The following is a 26125-nucleotide window of genomic DNA, read 5'->3' on the forward strand; positions in this document are numbered from 1 at the left end:
ACACCCCACAGAGCCCCCCTTACATCAGAGAGCCCCCTCTTACATCAGAGACCCCCACAGAGCCCCCTCTTATATCCGAGACCCCCCTCACAGAGCCCCCCTTACATCAGAGACCCCCACAGAGCCCCCCTTACATTTGTTTTATAAACTGAGACAGGAGAGAGAGCCTACTTACCCCAGGAACAAGGCTCAGGCTTTCTGTAGCTTTTCTTTTCTCCTTCTGTTTAAACTTACCGCCCCCACACATTCCCGGGGAATGTGGGCGGGGCAGACCCAGGAGGAGAAGGGGCGGGAGGAGGAGGAGCTTACGATCTCTCTCCTCTGGCGTCCCTGGAGACAGGAGGAGGGGATCTGTCAGCGGCGGCATCTCTGAGGCTGAGCTGTGTATGTGATACACAGCTCAGCCCTGCAGCAGTAGGAGACAGAGGCACAGCCGCACAGCAGGAGGTAAGCGGCGACCGCAGCCTGTGTTAACCCTTTCCAGGCCGCGGTCACCGCTTACCTCCCGCTGTGAGGCCTGATCATCTGTGAGCTGTGATGCCAGCACGGCGCCCCTGTTGCCCATGGCGCCCTGTGCGGCCGCACAGCTCACACACCCCAAAGGCCGACTCTGATTCCAAAATGCATACAGCTGTTTCAAGCATTTTGGTCATCATCAGTGCAGTGTATGGAAATCATGGCTTCTGCTTTTTATAAAAAATGTGCTGCATAAGGTAGCAGAGACTAATATACAAAGCATTTATTTAAATACACATTAAAGTAATTAGATATATCCAACATTTAAAAATCCTTTGAAAACAGACCAAAATAAAGTTTATATAACTACACATTTACAAGAAGGATTTTGAATGAACAGGTATTTGCATCACAGAACAAAGATATATATCTGACTTGTAATGACCTTCGCCGTCTGTAAAACATTTTTATTCCTATAAATTAACAGTGTCAGTTGACCACCAAATAAGTGATACATCCAGCCCCTTCTGGTGGTATTCCATTGCATTGTCTTGCACATTTTTTTTAGCCTCAAATCCAAAAGATAGTTCTTATAAACAATTACAAATTAAAATCAGCGTGGGTTTAGCCATTTTATTCCAGGTGAGCGAGATGCTTTATCCTTGGCAAGTTCTGGCTTGACACTGTTTCCATCTCCAGAAGCCATTTCAGCATCTAAAATTAAATAAAGAAATAATTTGTTAGTGTTTCATTCTCAGACATTTGGTAATTCATTGTTTGATTACTCGTAGCTGACTTTTCTGAGACTCGTGCTGACACGTATTCACAGCTTGGTGTACACAGAACTGTGTGGTTTTCTAGTTGATGAGAAAATGATGAGAAAATCGGACTAAAAATACTACTTTCAGAGTGATTGTCAGATAATCTGATCATTAGTAGAAAGGTCACGACAATTCATGTGAAAATATGCAAAGGGACAAGCATGAAAAATGTCCTCCTGATATAACAGAACAAACGATTTTTGTGTAATTAGTATGCTATTTGTTTGAAAAAAATAGTGTGACCAAGACCACACATGCTCAGAAACAAAATAATACATTATAATACAACATAATACATTACATTACTTCCAAAATTGTATTCTGTTGTACAAGAATTTTCATAACCTATTGGTTTTTGATATAAGACCAGCATGCAAAAAAAAATGAACGATCATTCGTCCAATATTCTTATTTTTTGTACTAAGCATTACCTATTCCCAGTATGTCAATGGATCCCTTATCTTTACAGCCAGAGGCCATACAACACTAGGCATGAGTGAATCTGTCTAAGTTTGGTATGTGAACAGCTTCACAAATCTTGCCCGAAGTTTGATATTTGCTAACTTTTCAGATAACCCAACTGGAATCTATAGGGGATTTATGTTCAATTCAGGCTGTTTGTAGGGCTAATAGGGGGGTGAACTTCCGGCTCAGATCGTCACGGTCAAAACCAGGTACCCACTCCCCAACCAAAAAGTGCCAAATGTGACGGTGGAGGGGGGTTGAGGATTCAAACAAGCAGATGTTCCCTGTTTGGGTGAAGTTCTGCTTTAAGAAAGAACATGTAAAAATGTTTTCATTGGGCTTTTAAAGTTTGCTACATGATGACATTAAAAATAAATCACAGTAGCTAGATATGAATGCATTGGTAGCTGCGGATATTGCTTAGTCACCAGTGTATTGGTAAACCTTTGCAATTTCACCTATTCACAGGAAGGTCTCATGCACATGTTTTGCAAACTCTCCTAGACTCCTTTCTTCCTGGCAACAGAGTTTTGGCAGAAAAAACACTTGAGACTTGTAAACTCGTGTAACGTGTTTAGGTGCGGCAAGTGCTTGGGCATTAATTATTTTCATTGGGCAGAATAATAATTTAGCATCAAGCATTTTTTCTGCCAAAGCTCTGCTCCTCCTGGATGCACTGGCTGAGTTTTTTTTTTTATCTGTCTCCGCTGGCAACAAAAGTGAGTACACCCCTAAGTGACAATGTCCAAATTGGGCCCATTTTCGCTCCCCGGTGTCATGTGAATGGGGAGCAGGTGTGTTAAATTTGGTGTTATCAATCTCACTCTCTCATACTGGTCACTGGAAGTTCAACTTGGCACCTCATGGCAAAAAACTCTCTGATGATCTGAAAAAAATAAATGTTGCTCTACATAAAGATGGCCTAGGCTATAAGAAGATTGCCAAGACCCTGAAACTGAGCTGCAGCACGGTGGCCAAGACCATACAGCGGTTTAACAGGACAGGTTCAACTCAGAACAGGCCTCGCCATGGTCAACAAAACTAGTTGAGTGCACATGCTCAGCGTCATATCCAGAGGTTGTCTTTAGGAAATAGAGATATGAGTGCTGCCAGCATTGCTGCCGAGGTTGAAGGGTTGGGAGGTCAGCCTGTCAGTGCTCAGACCATACGCCGCACACTGCATCAAATTGGTCTGCATGGCTGTCGTCTCAGAAAGAAGCCTCTTCTAAGGTTGATGATGCACAAGAAAGCCTGCAAACAGTTTGCTGAAGACAAGCAGACTAAGGACATGGATTACTGGAACCATGTCCTGTGGTCTGATGAGACCAAGTTAAACTTATTTGGTTCAGATGGTATCAAGTGTGTGTGGCGGCAACCAGGTGAGGAGTACAAAGACAAGTGTGTCTCGTCTACAATCAAGCATGGTGGTGGGAGTGTCATGGCCTGGGGCTGTATGAGTGCTGCCTACACTGGGGAGTTACAATTCATTGAGGGAACCATGAATACCAACATGTACTGTGACATACTGAAGCAGAGCATGATCCCCTCCCTTCGGAGACTGGGCTGCAGGGCAGTATTCCAACATGATAACGACCCCAAACACACCTCCAAGACGACCACTGCCTAGCTAAAGAAGCTGAGGATAAAGATGATGGACTGGCAAAGCATATCTCCAGACCTAAATCCTATTAAGCATCTGTGGGGCATCCTCAAACAGAAGGTGGAGGAGCTCAAGGTCTCTAACATCCACCAGCTCCGTTATGTCATCATGGAGGAGTGGAAGAGGTCTCCTGTGAAGCTCTGGTGAACTCTATGCTCAGGAGGGTTAAGGTAGTGCTGGAAAATAATGGTGGCCACACAAAATATTGACACTTTGGGCCCAGTTTGGACATTTTGACTTAGGAGTGTACTCACTTGTGTTGCCAGCGGTTTAGACATTAATGGCTGTGTGTTGAGTTATTTTGAGGGGACAGCAAATGTAAACTGTTATACAATCTGTGCACTCACTACTTTACATTGTAGCAAAGTGTCATTTTGTCAGTGTTGTCACATGAAAAGATATAATAATAAAATATGTACAAAAATGTGAGGGGTGTACTCACTTTCGTTAGATACTGTATGCCTCTCAGTATTTACAGTCTTTCTCAGATTGAGTCATATGCTTTTTAAGATTGTTTTCTGTTTAAATTTAAACTCCTTGATACACAATGACTTCCACCATAGTCTCTCCTAGCCTACTAAAGTGCCCCTATGATTTTGTGCCTTATCTTAATAAAGGAGGGCCTATAGGGTCCTTATCTATACATATAATGCTGCGTACAGTATATATGATAAGGGTCCTTGTACTCTATATTCATGGACTGCCTTATTGGCTAACTTGCAGTTTATGCTCATGATATTTCCATTCTTCCTTCTTTTTACTAGCTCCCATGATGTTCAATTCTGCTGTACATGTATTCTGTGTAATTTTGTTTAATCATTGATCTTTGAGCAATTGCATGCACATTTATTATTTGTACACTGTTAAAATCCCAATAAAAATGTATTTAAACATAAATTGCAACTCCTGTCCAACAGCTACAAATATAGTTAATTTAGGAGAGGAACTCATCTTACCACATTCAGACTGTTCACTGTACTATCGCCAGAACCAAGAGGTCCTCATTCTGTTTTCCTTCTCTCCTATAGGCTACCTAAATGTTTCCCAATACAGATTACAGCCCCCAGTACTGGAAATATGTTAAAATAGGGTTCCTATTCTCATTTTCATTTCTTTTGAAAATCAAAGTATGGGATTTGTATATAAGGTAACAGTAGTTAAAAAAAATCATTTTTGGATCAATATGTAACTAAAGTAAAGTTTTTTTTTATATTTGCCTAAAGTTTAGATCTCCTCTTGCAGTAAAATGATATGATATCTTATGCACTTTGCGCCCACTCCTCTATCTTGATTTTCAAATGTACAAATGTAGCACCCTCCTGGCTCTCAAAGCAGATGGGGTACAATCCCCATGTTCAGCATACTAGGTCTCAAACCTAGGCATCTGTCAAGGCACATTTGGATTTATTTACTAAATGCAAACCCACTGTACAGTCGCTGTAGACCTAAGGAGAAGATCTGAAATGAGGGGAAGCTCTGCTGATTTCTCGGATCTACAGCGACTGCACTTCCAACTTGTAGTGCAGAGTGGACTTGCCTTTAGTAAATAAACCCCAGTGTCACCTTCCTTAAAGGAGTTGTAAAGTCAGCAAAGTTTTTTTTATCTTAATGCATTATTTGCATTAAGATAAAAAGCCTTTTGTGTATAGCAGCCCCCCGGCACCCTTAATATATACCTGTGTCCCCTCTCTGTCCAGCGATGTCCACGAGTCCCTCCTGGGACTCTCTCTGCTGATTGGCTGAGGCATTGGCTCCAGCGGCTGTCAATCAAAGTCAGTGAGCCAATCAGGAGAGAGACATGGGCGGGGCCAAACGGCAGCTCCGTGTCTGAATGGACACACAGGGCTGCAGCTCGGCTCGGGTGCCCCAATTGCAAGCTGTTTGCTGTGGAGGCACTCGATAGGAGGGAGGGGCCAAGAGCAGGAACAAGGGACCAGGGACCCGAGAGGAGGAGAATCCGGGCTGCTCTTTGCAAAACCAAGAGGAGTAACATATTTGTTTTTTAAAAAAATAAATAAAATCGAGACCTTACAATCACTTTAAAGTATAACTACAGACAAAAGTTAGTTTTGGACAGAGTAGAGAGGGATTGGAAGGCTGTGCCCCCATTAAAGAGATTCAGCTTCTCTATTTGTCCTGTTTACCATTATCATTGAAAGTGGAAGTAAAATCCCAAATATTGGGTTGTCCCCAGAGAAGTTATAGAGGGGACACTAGTTCTGGTGACCTGGGGGTCCTCAAGAAATGTTCTTAATTTCCATGGATTTCCTCTCACTTCCTGTTTGGCTATGGGACAGGAAGTGAAGGGAAATCTCTCTAATGGGATACAGATGGCAAAAAAAATTTGACAGGTATTATAACCCTCCCTTACTCTATCCAAAATTAAAAAAAAAAACAGTTTGCCTATAGTTCTACTTGAATCAATTGGCCAAAGAGGTTTAGACAGCCATATACATCCCTCTTCCAGGCAGGATGCCAGGGGGAAAGACTAACTTTATAGGATCAATAAATATATATACCTTCTCCCAGCCTGCACCACTGGCAATAAAACTCCTTGTGGTTAGCCAGGGGAATAAAAATATTCATAGCTCTGATTTTTGCAGCCTCTCACACTGTTGCCAGGGACCCTCTACAGCAGCAGTCAGAATAAAAACATAACCAGAGCTCAGGAGAGACCCAAGAAAACTGAACTATCATTCCAGTTCAGGCTGAATACAGTACAGCAAATACTGAATTTGAATAGACATTTCTGTTTAATGGTGGCGAGCTTGGTGCTATGCTATTAGAAAATGCAGAGTTAGTTGGCTAAGCCAATTGAAACAATGGCATGATGACAGCTCACTCCATTCAAGGTTAGGAGAAGACTCATATGAAGACACATAGAAATGGATCCCTTTAACTTTGCGGGGCCATTGTTTAGTTATTGTATTTGAAAAGTTTAATATAAAATTAGCAGGAATTATCAGACATCACCTTCTCTCTTTTGGTTTAATTTGGGAATTAGACAAGGGTCCTATCACAGAAGGTCTTATATTTTTTTCAGAGAATACAAGATGCTTCATGAAAGAAGGGGTTGCAGAGTGAGCACCTCACTGTTCTCCTGTCCTAACTGTCAATTTCAGCAGGGGACATTCAGCGGGTCACTGTAAGGGGGTGTATCAAATTAGCAGTTTTCAGGAATGAAGCAGAGGGCACAAGTGGCACACATATCTTTACAACATGCACACATCTAGCTCGTAGTAAGACAATATGTGCATGTTAACACATTTTCTGAGTAATACTGAAAGCTTTAAGTTTGACCCCATACTAGGCCAGCTGTGGACTCAAACACATCAGATTTCAGAATACAAACCCTCATGGGCTCCCATGGGACATTGTACAGGATTTTTGATTGTCCACTCAAGGGTCAACCACTGTCCTAAATGTGAGTTCACATTTCCTTTTCCTTTAGTAGGCGCTCTGATGGTGGGGGGGGGGGGCAGCTATAGTTTGTGGCCCAGTAAACATAATTTCCTGTTGGAAAGGGTTATCTGCAGATAGTATCTTTGTATCACGGGGTCTCTTTTAGGACCATACTTTATTCTACACTGAAAAAAATTATAAACGCAGCACTTTTGTTTTTGCCCCCATTTTTCATGAGCTGAACTCAAAGATCTAAGACTTTTTCTATGTGACCTTTATTGTGGCCAGCCTAAGGCACAGCTGTGCAACAATCATGCTGTCTAATGAGCATCTTGATATGCCACACCTGTGAGGTGGATGGATTATCTCGGCAAAGGAGAAATGCTCACTAACTCAGATTTAGACAGATTTGTGACAATATTTGAGAGAAATAGGCCTTTTGTGTACATAGAAAAAGTCTTAGATCTTTGAGTTCAGCTCATGAAAAATGGGGGCAAAGATAAAAGTGTGGTGTTTATAATTTTGTTAATAATACCATACAGTATATAGTATTTAGAATATTTTAACGGGATCTTACCAGAAATAGGTCTTAGTTTACTAGGTGATTTGGCTCCTGGAAATTGGAAGAATGGAAATTTCAGACACTTTCCTGTCACGCGATCACAAATTCCAGATGGACAATTGCAGGTTCCTCTGCATTCCATTCCGTAGGTACCATATGGACATTCTGTAACACAAAGTGAAACAAAAATACATTTTTGCAGTCTTATTTTCTTCAACTGTAATGCACAGAACAGGATACCAGTCATTTCATACCTTACCCAGGTTAGGAACAATCATATTTTTGCTTACAGGAAATATGTACTGTTAGAAAGCCATAACTGCTAATCAACAGCAATTGTGAAATGGCTTAAACTATCAATGTGCACTACATCCCATAAATATTAAATAGTACAAGAAATGCAAAAAATGTGCATACTCCAAGTACACGCTCCAAGCTCGCAGCCCTGGCTTCTGATCGGCATTAAAGCTTAATTAAAGGGCCAGCAGTAGGTGGTGCTAAGGGGTTAAAGAGACACTGTCACCTTTCCTTTTCAGGGCAAAGCCCCCTTCACTTTGCCTGAACTCCCTCGCTGCTCCTTTTTTGTTTACAGCCATTGAAACTACATAACACTTCTAGGTATAGGGAAGTCTGACCTGTTCCCCCATGACACTACTCGTGTTTAGCAAATAATCTATAGACTTGAGCACTGTCACATGACTGAGGTCAAGACAACACTGCTTCCTTAAGTTGCTGAAACAGTTAATTTCCATGCCTGCCACGACAAAGTAAAGAGCAGTAGGGGGTACAGGTAAGATCAGAAGCAGGGTGTATGGGGTCACTTTGCATAGCTTGGGCAAGGTGACAGTGTCAATTCAAGAACACACCTGCTGATTGCGATTGGACTATAAAGGAGAAACAGCACACTGATGAGTCACCATTATGCTCTCTTCTTTAACCAGCATGTTCAATGTTGGGATATGTATTGATCCTCGTTCAACATCACAAGTTGGGGGTTTTGTAGCTTATTGGTAGTGCAAAACAGTGAGTTTACTCCATGTCAAAAGTAAGTTTTAGAGCTTTTTCTGCCCACTTTCATTAAAATAAAAGCAAAAAGTTCACAAATGAAAGTCTTCCCAATGCAGAGGTTGTCACCACCAATAACAGAAACAAACACTATTCAGCCTCGCAGCTCTCTTTATCAGCCCTGTGGCTCAGGCCTCACACCTAGGTTCTCCAAACCATCTACCACGCTTCCCAGTGCTCATGTACAAAATGCTGTACCTCTGTCAGCTTGGTTTTCTATCCTGCAGCTCCCAGCTGCTACATCTCTCACAGGCTCATGCCTATGTCTGTCCTGACCTGGACAGAATGGAGCACATGGGCACCTCTCACTGCTCCCTTCACACACAAACCCACTTGAGATGGTGGGGCTCTGAGCTCTAACCCTGGCTCTAAGATGAATGCAGCACACACCTGCAACAATAGTGTTCCTGCTTCTTACAAAATCTGGCCTAGACCGTCGTATTAAACAATGGCATGGGATTGCCCTGCCACACTATGAAAGGTTCTACAGCTATTATCATTATCAACAGTTCTGGTGCTTGTGCCATTTGTTTTTAAAAAATTTGATGCAATAACTGATCATTTTGAAAAAAACGCCTGGAGATCAAAATTTTAAGTTAGACACAATAGGCTGGATAATGTTAATTTGGAAACATCTTTTTCCTTGCTCATTCTGTATCACATAAATGGGATTCTTTAAGCTATAGCCTAAAGAATATTCCATAAATGGAGAAAAACTACTGTAAAACATTACATTATGGGTTTGGAGGGATTATATGCTGCCTATAGTGTTGAGTTATTCATATTTAGGGAGTAATAATACCTAAGATAAGTGGTTAACTGCAGATTCCTTATTAATAAATATGTCTCAGAATTACAAGATGTGTTCTTATTCAACAGCTGCAAGAAAGCAATTATATGACCCTCAAGGGACACCAAAGCTTAACCTAGAAAAGATTTATTATTAATATGAACAAAAAAAGTGATGCATTAAAAAAATAAGCATTTCAGGAATGAGTGGGGATAAAAAGAATATGGAAATAATTAAACAGATACATATTTGTGGAACTGATTTTCAAGTTAAGCAACAGTTGGATGCCTTCAGTCCCTAAATGTAATCAGAGATTGTCTTTCCAATTGCACAGCCAGTGCAGTTTGGCCTGCATGAATTTTAGGTTTTAATATATCCTTATAGTAACACATTTATTTATGATGTGTGCCTTAATAAAGAGGCCCTATCATTAACTCTGCATTATTACATGTGCATGAATAAATTCCTCACGTCATAGTATACAGTGAATGTGTTATTTTTAAAAACTGCATCTTTTATTAATGAGAAGCATACAGCTCCAGTAAAAGCAGGGAAACTAGGCTAAGATGAGCATTGCAAAAAATAACTCCAGGAAAAAAAAATTCCCATGCAGTGGGGCTGTGACTGCATTGCATGGGTTAGCTGCTTATTTTGTCCAGGGGCGCACAGAAAGGCTATACTTACCCAATCTTTAGATCCACTGGAAAACAGCACTCCCCCACGTCCAGCAGTGGACTGTTCCTGCCATCCTCATGTCCAGAGCCGGTCTATGAGCGTGATGTCATCAGGAACAGCCAATGCACAAGACTGCTAGTGTGCGGGGGGTGGACAAGAGCGGCAGGATTAGGTGAGTGTATCTCCCATCACCTCACCCCTAGACTAAAATGAGCAGTTACCCCCTTCAGTGCAGGCACAGTCTTCTTTAACATTCTTCTTTAAAGTAAGCAGAAGTATTTCCTTCACTTCCTCCCAACCAGAGGTTGTAACTTTCTGGCAGCCTAAAAGGTGGAGGACAGCAACACCAAAGTTGTGTGACACAACCTGTATAATACAGCCAGTTTTATAAAGTAAAACTGTGCCCAGCTATTGACATTCAAATATCGACAAATTGTTTACAAGCAGCAAATAAGCATTGAAGCCCTTCACTGACCTCTGTAGCTGCAGGCATTGTGGAACAATTCATCCCCAAATTCATGACAGAAAGCACTTTCAATTTAATTTTAGCTGCCTAATCCATCCCACTTACAATCTAGGAGTGAGTTGGTAGCCTGTCAGCCTTCTAATATCACAAGACAGTTGCACAGGAAGCGGAGAGACAACAGAATGTTGAGACATATTTTGAAAGATTTCACAGTTTCTTGTATGAAGTTTGAGAATGAATTGCTATTTACTGGTTTTTAAGGGAGTTCAAGGCATACACTTTCATTTTATAACATCAGCATTGGAATAGCAATACATACAGTAGCTTTTTTTTTGCTTTACTAACATAGATTGTATTGGCTTGTTAGGCAGTATTATAAAGAAAGGTAAAGATGTTGGGAAAGAGCTGTATGGAAGGTACCTCAAGACAAGGTAATATCAGAACATTACATAAAATGTGCATTACATTAAGCATATACAACACAACCCAAAGAACACTGCACAAAAGCTGTAAATAATTTGAAGATGCCCATGTAATAACAGTCATGCACTGTATTCCCAAACATAGTTTGAAAACACCTGTAGAGAATCCCTTACGTAGGGTCACCAGTATCTCCCACAAGCAGAAGTAATAACACGAGAATCAGAAGGTTTGAGCGGAACAAAACTAAAAAAAGAAAGCATGAAAAGAAGGAAAAAGCCTATGGGAAAGAGAGGGGAGAAAAAGGATGGAGGGAATTAGGAAGGGGTGCGATGCCAGGCTGGGGGTTTATTGCACATGTAGAAATTACTACATTACATTACAATATGTAGAAATTACTCTGAGGTAAGGTCAGAGATAGGACTGCATTTTAGATGAGTTAGTTAACTCAATCAAACAGACCATATAGCTATAAATTTTGAGCGTTGTTTTTGGAGGCTGGCTGTGAACTCCATTCTCATAATACAGTTAAATTCTGCAACCCACTCCTTGATAGAAGGAATAGAGAACATTCTCCAGTGTCTGAGGATCTGCAGATAGAAAGAATCGCAGCTGGCATTGTCATGTGTGCCAGGATGACTGATTCCTATGCATGCTCAGGAGTGATATCATCCCACACGGGCCAATGAAAATGGCTGAAGACTGGCACCCAGAAGAAGATGACAGCAAGAGACGGGGACCATTGAAGAAAAGGTAAGTTTAGCTCTGCTTTAATGTGATGCCTTAATGTTCTGAAGTGCATGTGTGCTTACAGTGAACATGCTAACATGAGCAGAGGATTTACCTCATCAGTCTGCTGCTGCCCTTTACTGTCCATACTGGGTGTGCTCTTGAACATGGTCTACTGTTGCTTCGACATTGCAGTTCTAGGATCTAGCTGTGGTGTATGGCAGAGGTGCATGAATAACAAAAATCGACAGCCAAGTATGACAAAACCTTTGCAAGGAAGAGCAACCTAATCGTGGAGTTAATCTATTCAACTACTTACCATAAATTGATTTTTATGCTGTGGAAACACATTCTGTGAAGAGTGTCATTTCAATCATATCCTCTGTATAACACTTGGCTCATCAGAGTGGGATAAGTTGTCAGTGATATAAACAGCAGGAATGCGTTCATGCTATTTAAACACCTAATTCACAAAGCTTTTCACAGAGTGAACACCCAATTTTAGGTGTTAACATTGCATATACTGTAGCTAGGTATGATAAAGGGACAATGTGGGAATACTTGAAACTATTTCAACAGCACAAGATTTAAGAACTGAGTAACGTGAGATGATGAACTTTGCTATAAGCAGGAAATTAATATCGCTTCTCGGCCTTTTGGCTAAGATCAAGTGTAGTATCTGTTCTTATCAGTGTTGGAATGGAACCTGAAGGTTAGTATCGGTGGTGGCCGAAGTATACCGGGGCGCTCTGGGCGTAACTGGAGGACCGGAGTAGGCCAAACCAGAGAAAGCCGGAGGGTTCCAATGCCTTCCTGATTTGAATGGGTCCGCCCCTACCAGTTTGAAGGGAGCGAGAAAACTGGATCTGCGGCCAGTTAGTACTGCTCCTGGATGTGATTGGTAAGGAACGGCGGTGGCGGTGGGGGAGCCTTTCCTCCTGGGTTGAATCTGGCCTTGCAAAAGGCTTGTCCCCAGTTGAAGGCAGGTTCTCCCTAAGCTGTCCAAAGTTCTGATGCCTCCTGGTAGGATAGGGCTACACTTGGTCTGGCCTTTGGGCCGGGGTAGAAAAAGCCCGTAGTGTATGTGCCCCTGGGGTGGCAGCCCAGGGGTGCCTTAATTCTCACTGGTGAGGGGCAGCTCGCCTTGAGTTTTTCGGCACCATGGTCACTGCACCTACGCACACTTTTTTAAGCACCTGCCTCTTGGGCAAGGCCTTTTGGCTTCGACCAGAGGAATTTTTATTCCGGCCTGAAGGCCTGCCTTTGTTTTTCACTTAGGCACTAATTCACCTCTCCACTTCCCCTCCCCCACCTTTTTGTTTGTGTGTGCCTTTTTCTTTGTGGTTTGTCACTTTTCTATCACCTTTTTTCACTTGGCACGACTTGTAGGGTGTGGGTCCTCGGGCCCTACCTTGAGTCTTGGGAGGGGGTGGATATGGCCTTTTGGCTTGGTCCGCCCTCTCTCATGGGGTCTCCCTTCGGGGGAGCCCCACTTAGTACTCGGTGGGGGCTGTTTCGGCAGTCCCCCTGAAGAACGGGGTCAGTCTGGTTCCGGCCAGACAGACCATGAGTACCTCAAATCCCTGTCAGGAGTCTTGCGCCCCGGGGGATCGAGGTTCGGGTCCTACCTCTTCGGAGGGAAGACCATTTGTTCGCACACCCTGTGCACTTTTTGTGTTCCTCACGTTTGTGTGTGTGCACTTTTTTATGCACCGGGTGAAGTCTTTTGAGTGTGTTTCACACGCTACGGGCTAAAAAAAAAAAAAAAATAAGCAGGAAATTAAGGGCATCAAATATGATTTGATTCAATCAGATCTGAATCTTTATAAGTGAATATTGTATATTGCCTTGCGCTCAATTTAGCCAGATTTCAACTATAAAAGGATCAGGGCCAAACCTTATTTTTGTATGCTAGTGCGGGGATTTTTTTGAGATTTTCAAAGCTTTATTTAAATAATATTTAAAGGGTATGTAAACCTCAGAAATGATCTTCTCTTATGTTCACCTTTGTTTGGTGATTAACCACTTCAATACAGGGCACTTTCAAAAGAAAATAGACTGAACATTTTGAAAAAAATGTTTTATTCCTAGTTTCTGTCAGTAAATTTTGTAAATAAGTAATTTTTCTCCTTCACTGATGTGCACTGATAAGGCGGCACTTATGGGCACTGATGAGGTGGCACTGATGAGGTGGCACTAATATGCTGCACTGATGGGCAACACAGATGAGCAGGCACTGTCGGGCACTGATTGGGGTCACTGATTGGGGTCACTGATTGCCACTGATTGGGGTCACTGATGTGCCATGTTTGATGTCGTTGATGTGCATTATTTTTACTGTATTGTAATCAGGGCACTGATCATCAGTGCCCTGATTACTTGTCTTGTACTCCCCTTCGAGGAGGAGCCGCTGATCGGCTCTCCTCGCCACACACTCTGACAGTGTGAGGCCAGGAGAGCCGAAAAACAGCACTTCCTCATTTACATGTGATCGGCTGTGATTGGACACAGCCGATCACATTGGTAAGAGCCACGTCATTGGCTCTTTACCAAGATCAGGGTCGGGCCGTGTCCTAGTAACACGGCGTGGCAGCGATCCCCACGCTGCACGCCCCCGTGGGCGTGCGAAAGCAGCCATTCTCGGGGCGCCGACATATGATGGTTTGGCAGCGGCAAGTGGTTAAATATGCCATTGAAAGTTTTTGCTATATATGTTCGATAAATTAAAAAAAAAAAAATTCTGTTGATCATGTCAGAAATTCAGAGCTGTCTTTGCCCAGTGCTCACTTCCTGTGTCTTCTCAAGGAGAGTAATTAGCCCTTCCAGTTCTTATCTAGTAACCAGGACCGGTGCTAGACTATTTTGTCCCCTAGGCACAACCAGCTACTTCCCCCTCCCCCCCCCCCCAAAATAAAAAATAAAGGCTCCAAATGCAGCCTGTACAGGAATGCTTTCTTGCTTTCTCCTCTCTTCGTCAGAATTAGCTCTGTGTGCAGACTGACTGTGGAGCTGGGAGGAAGTTATGTTGTGCGCAGCACGGCTTGCGCAGCACCTCATTGTGTGGATACCTCTTCTTCATGGATTGGCTGAAGTTTGCAGGAGACGGCTTCATCTCCAGCTAACATCATCCAATCCTGCAGTGGACCATCGGCACAGTGTGTGGGGAACAGAGCAACCTTCAGAAATTGTGGGGCCTCTTACACAGCTTTAGGCCTGGGCCCTCCCAGGCCTGACCCCCTTTCTTTAGGGACCCCAAAGTCCCCTGCGCCTTACATCAGGGTCTGAAGAGTCCCTTCTCCTTAAATCAGGGTCTTCAGAGTTTTCCCCCCTCCTTACATCAGAGTCCCCAGGGTTCACCCTTACAACAGAGAACCCACTTTCATTAGGATCCCCAAAGTCTTCCCTTACATTAGAATACCAAAGTCCCCCTTACAGCAGGGTCCCCAGAGTCTGCCTGGCCATGGCTGCGCCATAGGCAGCAGTGCACCCTAGGCGCCTGCCTAGTGCACCTAGTGGTAGCAACGGGCTTGCTGGGGACTACAAAATGATTAGTCTTTATGTTGTGGAATTATAAAACTGGGTAGGTCTGAGTAGTTTAGCAAGAGAAAAAACCTTCAGTATTTACAACCACTTTTAAGGCTATATGCTCACTGAGTGGTTAGCCTGGTGGAATCCTGGAGATTTGATGCAGTTAGGGGACACAGGCAGACCGTCCAGCTCTGCTGCTAGTAGCCTGTAAAACTCTGACAGCTGTTGCAAATGGTACTAATGTTTAGAGCTGTATATGGCCAGAGATGAATGCCCAGACCACAAGGGGTCTGCATTCCAGGCATTTGTCCCTGGGCGCACACTGACCTATCTGTTAGTACCACTCAATGAACCATCTAGCTCTGTCCTGCCACAGCAGCTTTCAGACTCTTGTAGAGTTTTCCAGGCTGTGGCAGTGGTGACAGACAGCGTGCCCGTGCTTTAAGCCCACAGCAAAAAGCTGAGATTTTATGCATGAGTCCTAACATGTATAATACTACAGTAGTGTGAGCAACAACATGCTTCAAGGTTTCCTATAACTTCCATGTTCTGACAGTCAAAAAAGGAGGAAGCTATAAAACCAGATCTGTCTGTAGGACCCCATTATTCTCTAAAGCAGTCAGGGACCCCAGAGGGGACTTGCAGGGCTAGCATTTCACCTTGGGGTGAACTGTTTATGGGGTGGAAGAAATTGGCTACTAATCAATTTAGAAATGAGGACCAATTCAAACTCAGGGAGAAAGGAATTAGAGCATGAGATACCTAAAAAGACCAAAATGCGGACTCCTTATCACCATTCACTGTCAATACAGAAAATGGATCTTTAGGGCTCGCTTACACCAGATGCACTGGCATGCCTTGATCAACACATGTCATTAGCCCAATGCACATGCATTTAAATGCACTAAATGCACACATTGTGCTGGGAATAGACCCTTACCCCATACCAGCATTTTGTACTGTTCAGAAAGTACTAAAAAGAAGTCACCAGAATTTCCTGCAATGTCCACCAGCAACATCATCTTCCTAGCTACTCCAGACACTCTTCAGCAGAAGAAGATTCACCCCTGGTGCTCCAATCCAGGTAATTACTTTCTTGAAACAACTTCCTCTAATGCCTCGTACACACGTGCAGATTGTCGTCTGAAAAGATTCGGCCGACGACCGATCGGCCGATTTTCGGCTTGTTAGTATGATGCTTCCGACAGCCGACAGCACACTTTCGGCCGAACAGAATCTGTCGTGCAAGCATTAAAATTTTTGTATGCCGAACAACCAGAACGGCCGATTGTTCGCCAGTCAGTACAGAATTCGGCCGATAGACAGCAGATTTGCAAGACTGGGCATGCTCAGAAAAGAAAAAAGACAAGGAAAGTTAACCATCACATGACATCACTTCTGCAGTCGGCTGTTGTTGGCCGACAATATTCGTGTGCAGTCTTTTGCAGTTTTCAACAGACACGACAGACCTTGGACAAAAGATGGCCGATCGTTCGGCCGACAATCTGCACGTGTGTACGAGGCATAACATACACTTTAGCAGAACAGCAAGAAGCTTCAGGCCCGGGGGCTTTAGCCTCTGTAGCACAGCACACTCTCCCAAGACAGCAAGCCTGAGAGGATAGAAACAATGCAGCACACACCTCCACAGCAGACCTGGTGAGGAAAATAAACTTTTAAAGGTCACCCCAAATATTTATACCCGTCACCAGCTTACTCCCGTGGTAAAAAATATTTTAGTCATTTGTCAGGTAGACATAAAGATTCATAACCTCATTTTGTGATGAAAACTGTCTAAAAGATGATTTCCCTCACAACCTTCCTGTTGTGAATACAGAACAGAACAAAACAAAAAGAGAAATCTCTCTGTAGCCCCCCCTAGCATAAGATGCTAGTTAAATTAATTTTTCTGCTCCTTCTGTTGTCAAGGGAGCAGTGATTGTTTGCTTTAGTCTGTTCAGGATTTCACAGACTGACAGTTTGCTTCTCTCTGCCTCTAGTTTCCAGAATATGGGGCTGGAAAAGTCGGAAAGTCAAATGACCAGTCTGAATATTTATCATGCCCTTGCCAATTCCTGGAGGGAAGTGTCCAGAAGGTGGCTAGGGAGGTAATAAATAGCCTGCAGCCCTGGTGAGATTGTTCTTACCTCAACAGGAAGGATTTTGGGGCTGCTGTCCCCTGGTGCAGCATGTGGACTGTGTAGCTGTTCTTTGAAGTTTTAGCTGTGGCAGTGAGCCTGAAGTGATCTGAGTAACTGGCTGTGGAACTTCACTATAAGGTATCTGGTCTGAAGAAGGGTTGTGTCTCTCACTGGAATGTGTCTGAAGGAAGCTGGAAGGTGTGCAACTGTCCTGAGGACCCTAAATTGTGATCCCTCATGGCTGTGTGCTCTTGGGATGTAAGTGCAACAAGTAGCTATGGACTGAGACAGCTATCAATGGGTCTCAGAGTACTGGCCATTCCCTCTGTCCCCAGTGGAATTTGTGTTTGTGGGCCCAGGGAAAGGGTGTTCTCCTATTACTGTACAAGCATTATCCTATGCCCTAACACCCTCTCCTGTTAACCTCCTTAGCGGTGATCCCGAGCGTGACTCGGGGTTGGTTTTTCATATCAGGAGCGGTAACCCTGAGTCACGCTCGGGGTGGATTGCAGAGAGCGCAGCGGTGTTCTCTTACCTTCTCCTGGCGATCCAGCGATGATCTCTCATTGCTGTGACCGCCAGCCGAGAGTCCCGCCGCTCCTCCGTCGGTCTCCGTCGCTCTGATCACTTCCTAGTTCCGTTCCCTGCAGCAGCAATGCTGCATGGGAGCGGAACTAGGGAGGGAGATTAAAAAAAAAAAAAAAAAAACGTTGCACAAAACACAAAACACATTTTATATTATATATATATATATATGCATATATATATATATATATATATATATATATATATATATATGCATATATATATATATATATATATATATATATATATATGCATATATATATATATATATATATATATATATATATATATATATATATATATATATATATATGCATATATATATATGTATATGTATATATATATATATATGTATATATATATATATATATATATATATATATATATATATATATATATGCATGCATATATATATATATATATATATATATATATATGCGCATATATATATATATATATATGTATGCATATATATATATATATATATATATATGTACACACACATATATCTATATATAATATATAATGCATGAATTATAATCTAATCAATAATATAATTTTATTATATATATTATATATTAAATAATAAAATAATATTATTGATTCGATTATAATTCACGTGTTTGTGTTTCAAATTTATCACATCTGGGATGTCTACTAGACTCTTGTTTTGGTCAGGTTTAAGTCAGTAATTACTAAGAATTGTAGGCCTATAATACATAACGCCAAATTTCCATGAAAAGAATTGTACCGCTTTTGGTATGTAATTCCTGACATAATCATACCGCCAGGGAGGATAAAGTTCTTCAAGCAATAAATTCCAAAAAGTCATCCCCTACACTAAGTTATTGAAGCTGGAGTGCATGGACTGGTGCTTGTGGTGATGGAAAGCCTCTGTACTACTAGGGAAGAACCAGCTATTACTAGCAGCCCCTACAGGATAGCGCTTCATCTCCAATGGGACAAAGGCAGCCAGTTTTCTACTTAATCCAGAACTAAAAAAAAAGGTTTTAGATATACTGGTGTGTGTTTTAATATTACTATACTACAAGAATTGATATGCTGCTTTTTAATGGCCATGTAAATTATTTCAGATTCCACTGGACAATCCCGGGATTTCAACAAAATCCCAGCATCCCATTGTATGCCAGAGCCCATTGTAGGTACTCTTGCTCTGCCCCTTGACACATGTATCCTTTCATGAGAATTTGACAGCCATGCAGGAGTGGGTGCATGGCCCTGAATGCACACTGTCTGTTTTTCGGACACCTGCTTTAGCACAGCTGTCAGATTTTGATCCACCTCCACTGGATGCCTGCACGCAGCAGGAGGACAATGCATATGCCAAAACAAATGCCACTTGTATGTGGTGTGAGTGCCAGCACCAATCTGAACATATCCAAAACCATGTACCATATACTCTGTGTAAAGCACATCTCATGATGCACCCAGTGCTGCAATCCACTGGAACTTAATCTGTTATTCTTTAAGTTCCCTCCGTGTGTAAACTCTTTAGGAGACTCACCAACCAGATATTACTGACCCCCTATTGCTAAGGAAGCTCAGAGATTGCTTTGTATGTTATTATTTTTGATGTCCCCTCTAGGTATCCTCTGTCCTACAATGCTTTGAATTCCATAAATGCATAAACTTAGCCGTGAAAAAAGACAAAGGGAGATGACATAGTATTAAACCTTTCAACCACTTTATGAAATATAATTTTTTATACAGAGAAACAATATGATATCAGCTATTCGTGACAATTTTATGACCCTGTTTGATCTGTCACTTTGTCACTTACGAAAATGAGTGATCATGGATAAAATCTTCTTACTACATTGCATAGTACAAAGACCTGAGTTCATGTATTATACAGTACTGCTGGCACGCATAGTCTGACTCTAAAACTTGCTTTTCTATGATCATTACTTTGCCAGACTTTGGAGCTTATTATTCCTCTGTATTAGCATATCTGTTTTGCAGCCTTTCATAAGAAGTTTGCTCAGTTTTGGGCAATGGTGGCAGAGAGAATGAGCACTGCCCTGAAGGGAGAAGGCATCGAGCTAGGTGGCGGGAGGCACAGAAAAAGGACTGCACTGCTGCAGAACTTCGCCATACTGAACAGGTGGGACTCTCTGCTCTACATTTTGCCCCTCTGCTCTAAATCCTGCCTCAGTATTTCTTCTTCCTGACCCTGTGCTCTACAACTTGACTCTCTGCTCTATCTTCTGACCTCTGCTCTACCTTCTTACCTCTACTCTACCTTCTGAGCTTCTGCTCTACTTCCTGACCCTCTGGTCTACCTCATGCCCCGTGTTCTAGCTCTACCTATCTGCTCCTTTTCTTAACCCTCTGCTCTACCCTGATCCTCTGCTTTACCTCCCGACCTTCTGCTCTACTTTCTGACCCCTACTCCACCTCCTAACCCTCTGCTCTTATTTTTTGATCTTCTTATCCACCTCCTGACCTCCATTCTACCTCCTTATTCTCTGTTCTACATGTTGTTGCATCTCTGCTCTACCTCCTGAAACCCCATTCTACCTCCTGTTTCTTTGCTCTACATCTTGAATCTCTGCTCTACTTTCTGACCCTCTGGTCTACCTCCAGACCCTCTGTTCTACCTCCAGATCCTCTGTTCTACCTCCAGACCCTCTGTTCTACCTCCAGACCCTCTGTTCTACCTCCAGACCCTCTGTTCTACCTCCAGATCCTCTGGTCTACCTCCTGACTCTCTGGTCTACCTCCTGACCCTCTGGTCTACCTCCAGATCCTTTGTTCTACCTTCTGCCGCTCTGATCTATTTCCTCACCCTCTGGTCTAGATCCTGCCCCTCTGCCCTAACTCCTTACCAACCATGTAAGGGGTCCTATGATACTTACTCCTTACTATTGCACTCTGTACACCATACTTTACATTCCATGGTCCAAACTGTTGTTACACAGACCCCTGCACTCCATACTTTGTGTTGTGTGTTATATAGACCTGACGCCTGTATTCTGTATGCTTTGTTGTATATTAAATAGTCATGACCAAAGTGTTTTAATTTCTCAACACTTGTTTGTTGCTTTGTAGTTTGAAACTTTTTTATGAAGTTTCTTTAAGGTTGGCTCAGAAAAAAAGTTTGCTCTCTGTGTATATTTACTGTTACTATTAATATTATTTTTTATCGATCCTTTAATTTATGTAAGTGAGAATAATTGTGGAGTATTTTATGGGTACAAGCACTGCAGACTGTGTATAGTGTTTACACATACAGTAGCTCTCAACTGTCCCTGATTTTGAGGGACTGTCCCTGATTTTGAGGGACTGTCCCTGATTTGGAACAAAGTTACTTTGTCTCCCTCCTTCTCATTTGTCCCACTTTGATCTCTATAGTTGTATATTAAATGCACTAATTATCTTTTAAAAATTGTTTCCCAGTGCTAAACCTTTCATCCAATTTCTAAACTTCTGCATTTGTACATTTCAAAAGCCAATATAAAGAAACAGTAGTGATTAAAAAAAAAAATAATAATTAAATAACATGTGGGTTTAACTAAACATTTTTGGTATAATTCTCCTTTAACCTCCCTGGCGGTCTGATTATGTCAGGATTTCTGTGCTAAAAGCAGTACATTGTTTTGCATGGAAATCTGTTGTTTTATATTTTAAAACTCACCTTCCCCTGCGATCCCCCCGCCGTCCTCCCCCCGCCGTCCTCCCGTTCCACCACTTGTCTTCCGGTTCCCTTCCCTGCGAGCATTGCGACGCAGGGGGGTGGAACCGGCGGCAATTTAAAAAAATGTAAATACACTAAATGACATGATACAAAGTTGTGATCCTAACGGATTACACTGTATCATGCCATTTCACCACAGGTTTGCACCTGGTGGCTTTTCCAGTGCCCTGCCTGTGCTTTTCCAGTTCTTTGTGCCTAGAAAATAGAGAACGACCATGGCATCTAAAAAGCGTTCTTTTTGCGCAAAAGCACTTTTAGATGAACTGGAAAACAGCAACAGCGAAACGGAGTTACTTGAAGAACTGAGCGATAGCGATTCGTGGGAAAATTTGAGTGACGACAGCGACGATTCTGATGTCTCTTTCTGGCACATCGCTCCATTGGAAATTCTGAAGAATTATTTGATATACTTCCCAAATTCCACAAGCTATGTACCAGAAAGAGACATCAGAATCGTCGATGTCGTCACTTTCCGTACCTGATGACAAATTTTCCCACTAATCGCTATCGCTCAGTTCTTCAAGTAACTCAGTTTCGCTGTCGCTGTTTTCCAGTTCGTCTAAAAGCGCTTTTGCGCAAAAAAAAAAACACTTTTTGGACGCAATGGTCGTTCTCTATTTTCCATGCACAAAGCACTGGAAAAGCACAGGCAGGGCACTGGAAAAAGTCACCAGGTGCAATCCTGTGCTGCAATGGCATGATACAGTGTAATCCGTTAGGATCACAGCTTTGTATGATGTCATTTAGTGTATTTACAATTTTGAATTTGCCGCCGGTTCCACCCTCCTGCATCGCAGCACTCGCAGGGAAGGGAACCGGAAGGCAAGTGCCGGCATCTGCAATTGCACGACTGCGCAATGTCAGTTAAAATAACGCAGTGCCGTATTGCAAAAAAATGGCCAGGTCATTAGGGGGGTAAAACCTTCCCGAGCTAAAGTGGTTAAGGGGGTGTGGCAGGGTGTGTGTCCTAAATACTTTTGCTAATTGGTGTCCCTTGTTCCCATTTAAAAACATTGGGTGGTATGTCTATACAGTATGCAGGCTTAACCATGCTTCTTTAAGCCACACCCAATATTCAGTGCTACCTCTTCTATCCCAAGGTGTCCCTCTACCCAACTTCCAAAGTCAGGAGGTATGCAAATATTCTGCATGTGAGAAAGCCCTTTTAGGAACATAACTAACAATACATAAGGCCTAGTGCAGTCCATGCAATATACAGACCTTTAGATGGTCTGTGCTGCAGGAAACCACAGCTCATGGCTCATTAAAGACATCAGTGTGATTCTGCTGTGGCCACAGTGTTACACTGTTGCTCCCTATGTAAGCAAAGCTGTATTAAACCTAATAACACACTTAAATAAACCACAACATTCTGAATTGCCTGTTCACTATTCACTATTAAGCCTAGGTTCACACTGAGGGCGGGTTTGAAATTGTCAATTTCAGCTGAACTCACACAATTTTAAACCAGCATTTCAGTCCGCATTGGGGGCGATTTTACAGACATCTGTGTGGGTTCATGCACAGATGTCTATTGAAATCGCCCCCTGAAGTCACCAAAAGTAGTGCAGAAACTACTTTTGGAAATCGGTGCGGCGCCGCACAGTTTCGGACGGTGCCATTGCCGGCAATAGGCTCCAATTTGGCACATGATTTGACATGTCATATCGCATGTCAAATCAGCTCAGTGTGAACGTGGGCTTAAAGCAATCTGTGGTAAGGGAAATACAATAAAATATGCAGGCAGCCATTGTTGTTCTCCTTCTGAAAATACTAATTGCCTAGCTGCCTCTAGCTTAATTACTTTCTGAGACGAACCTGGAAAAACATACAGATGTCATATCAAATCAAAACTGCATCCCTATCCAAGGCCAGAAGGCCCTGAACCCTTTAAGCATGACAGCCGGCGAACTAGCATTTTCATAAGGACCTCAGCAATGTCAGCATACATATTTCTCTTAGTACAGCTTGCCCTAAAGACTGTGCTTTGAAACCATACTTTTTATTAAAAATGTGAAAATATTAGCTCTGTGTTATTTGATGATAAAAAAAAAGTGCAGTGTGATGTTTACTGTTATCTACCACTCACATTAATCTTTTATTTATCTGACTGCTAAATGTAAGCTGAATAACCATAGTAAAGTAAGGCGCTGTTAGATAATTATTCTTGTCTGACGAGTGTTCATATGGCAAAAGGATTCAAAAAGAAATGTGCTGTGCCAGAAAAATAATAAAGTGATTCCTATTAGTGAATCATAGAAGTAATATACAAATGTAAAAACCAAATAAATCCTAAGACCGCATTCACACTGAAGCGGCACGACTTGCACGGACTTCACAGAATGAATGTCTATGCAAGTCGCTCCAGGTCGCCCCGAAGTAGTACAGGACCCTTTTTCTATGTCGGAGCGACTTGTGTCGCTCCTATTAGAACGGTTCCCATACTACACGACGGACCGCGACTTGTCAGGCTGACAAGTCGTATTAGTGTGAATGGAGACTAAAAAGGAATAATAGTGAAAACACATAATAATAGTGAAAAAATATAAAATAAATAAATAATATGATCGTGCAATAAAAGTCCAAAAAGCCCGCAGAAAATTGTAATCACTTTGGTCTTGTACACCGCCGGGAAAAGTACAATATTCATGCTGCTCAATCCACCACCAGGTGTTAAAGCGTCTCACCTTCCCATCTGACCCAAGAGTCACCAATGGGTCAGATAAAGCAGTCCCCTTTAAGGGTAAATAGATCGATGGGCTGATATATACTGTGAGGATATTCCAAGGACCAGCACCGTATCATTCGTAGTCCACCAGGCCGTACATAGGGAAAAATATATTGCTCTCTGATAAGATACATAGACTTTTATTAAGAAAAAGAAATCCACTTACAAGCAGAGCACTTATATGGCAAAAGTGTCTATAATACTCAAACTGTGAATATCATACATACAAAAATAAAAAAACTCAAAATGCAAGGTGCTTGCTATACGAACATATAACAAACATGACAAAAGGGCCAATCGAGCTGGTGCCGGTCTGGGCACTGTGAATGTAAGCATATTTTTATCTTTGTTAGAGGATTTCAATAAAACCGCTGTTGCACAATTATTTTCTGTTTTTTTACCCTCATATTTATGGTATCGGCTACCTGAGAGGGGTTTGTGTATGGAAGTTCAAAGAATTTGCCATGGAAAGGTTCTCTGGCTGTTTGGGCACCCTCATCCTTGATAAGGTTTTGTGGTCCCTTGGACAGAGGTACTCTGGTGAGCGTTTAAGTTTGTCATATTCACGTGGCAGAACACTTTATTATTTTGAAGAGGAGCACATGATATTGGTTGTTGGTGTACTACAGAGGAAGATTGGGCCAGGGGGCAGGGGGGCAATGCCCCCCCCCCCCCCCGGGCCGCTCTAATGCCCCGTAAAAAGGCTGTACCGCTTCTGCTGCAGATATGCCTAAAGGATTCCTGATGAAGAGAAGTAATACCTCAACGGTGATCTCAACATAGAAAAAAAACGATTTAGTCACAAGGAATGCATGAGGACACGAGGCCATACAATGCGATTAGAGAAGCGTTTTAACCTCAGGCTACGCAGTGGGTTCTTTAGTCTTTACAGTAAGGGCTACACAACAGTGACATTCTCTACCACAAATGGTAGTAACTGCGGGAAGTATGGCTACTTTTAAAAGACTCTTGGATGTACATCTCAAGGATCAGAACATTCAGGGGTATGGGAAATGATTACGGCCACACACACCTACACAGGTTGAACTGGATGGACTATTGTCTTTATTCAACCTCAACTACTATGTAACTATGTGACTAAGTAAAAAGTCCCTGCTGCTGACCTACCGAGTGAAGGTTGAAGACAAGGACAAAGCGCAGGCCTCTAACCCCCCCAGCATGGATGGTGTCTGAGCAGAGGCTGGTTTAATGCCATACTGGAGATTCTCCTCCCTCAGCCAGTCCCAACAAGGCTGTCCCAGCTCCCCCCAACTGCCCCCTGCTGGCCAGGTTGGGAACCTCTATTGAGCCGGTGAGTAGAGACTACCGGGAGCAAGGCTTCAGCCTGGAAAGAGGGTCAGGACGGAGGAGGACAGGAAGAGGGACAGTGGGAGGGGGGCCAAGTTGCTGCACCATGGGACTCTGGCTTGTACTTGCCCCCTGGGCTGAAAGTTGCCAGTCTGCCCTTGGTGTACTAATTGGAGGCAATCACAGATTATTTGCACAATACGTTAACTGACTATTATTTATATGCAATCTATTATAATCACACAAAATTTTATGTTAAATTGATGTATCATTTTGACATACTTTCTGGATAACACCATTTTTTTTACTATGTTTGTACAGCAAGCACCTTGTATTTTTTTTTTTTTTTAATTTTTGTATGTATGATATTCACAGTTGGTTGAGTATTATAGACACTTTTGCCATATGAGCACTCTGCACACAAGAATAATTTTCTAACAGCGTCTTACTTTACTTTGGTTATTTAATTGAATGTGGTTCACATTTAAAGCGGAGGCAGTTAGTGGTACCTATTGGGTTGACGCCTTCAATAATCATTCCATTTAATGAAAGCTACTTTGGCTTTTTTCCCAATAGGTTGTTGCACATCATATGTCTCTGCACTTA

The 26125-nt window shown here is 42.4% G+C and overlaps 1 protein-coding gene across 1 annotated transcript in view; it reads right to left on the minus strand.

Moving 5' to 3' along the window:
- Positions 1-753: 753 nt before the first annotated feature.
- Positions 754-26125, minus strand: part of ESM1 (endothelial cell specific molecule 1) — a 35596-nt gene continuing 10224 nt past the window's right edge. Inside the window, exons 2-3 of the mRNA XM_082243809.1 lie at positions 7382-7531; positions 754-1170 (exon numbers count right to left, since the gene is read on the minus strand). Coding sequence (XP_082099935.1) covers positions 1070-1170; positions 7382-7531 — 251 coding nt within the window. The 3' untranslated portion in view covers positions 754-1069. The remainder of the gene's footprint in view (positions 1171-7381; positions 7532-26125) is intronic.

This window comes from Pelophylax lessonae (genome assembly GCF_965119305.1).
Source record: "Pelophylax lessonae genome assembly, chromosome: 1".
Lineage (NCBI taxonomy): Eukaryota > Metazoa > Chordata > Amphibia > Anura > Ranidae > Pelophylax > Pelophylax lessonae.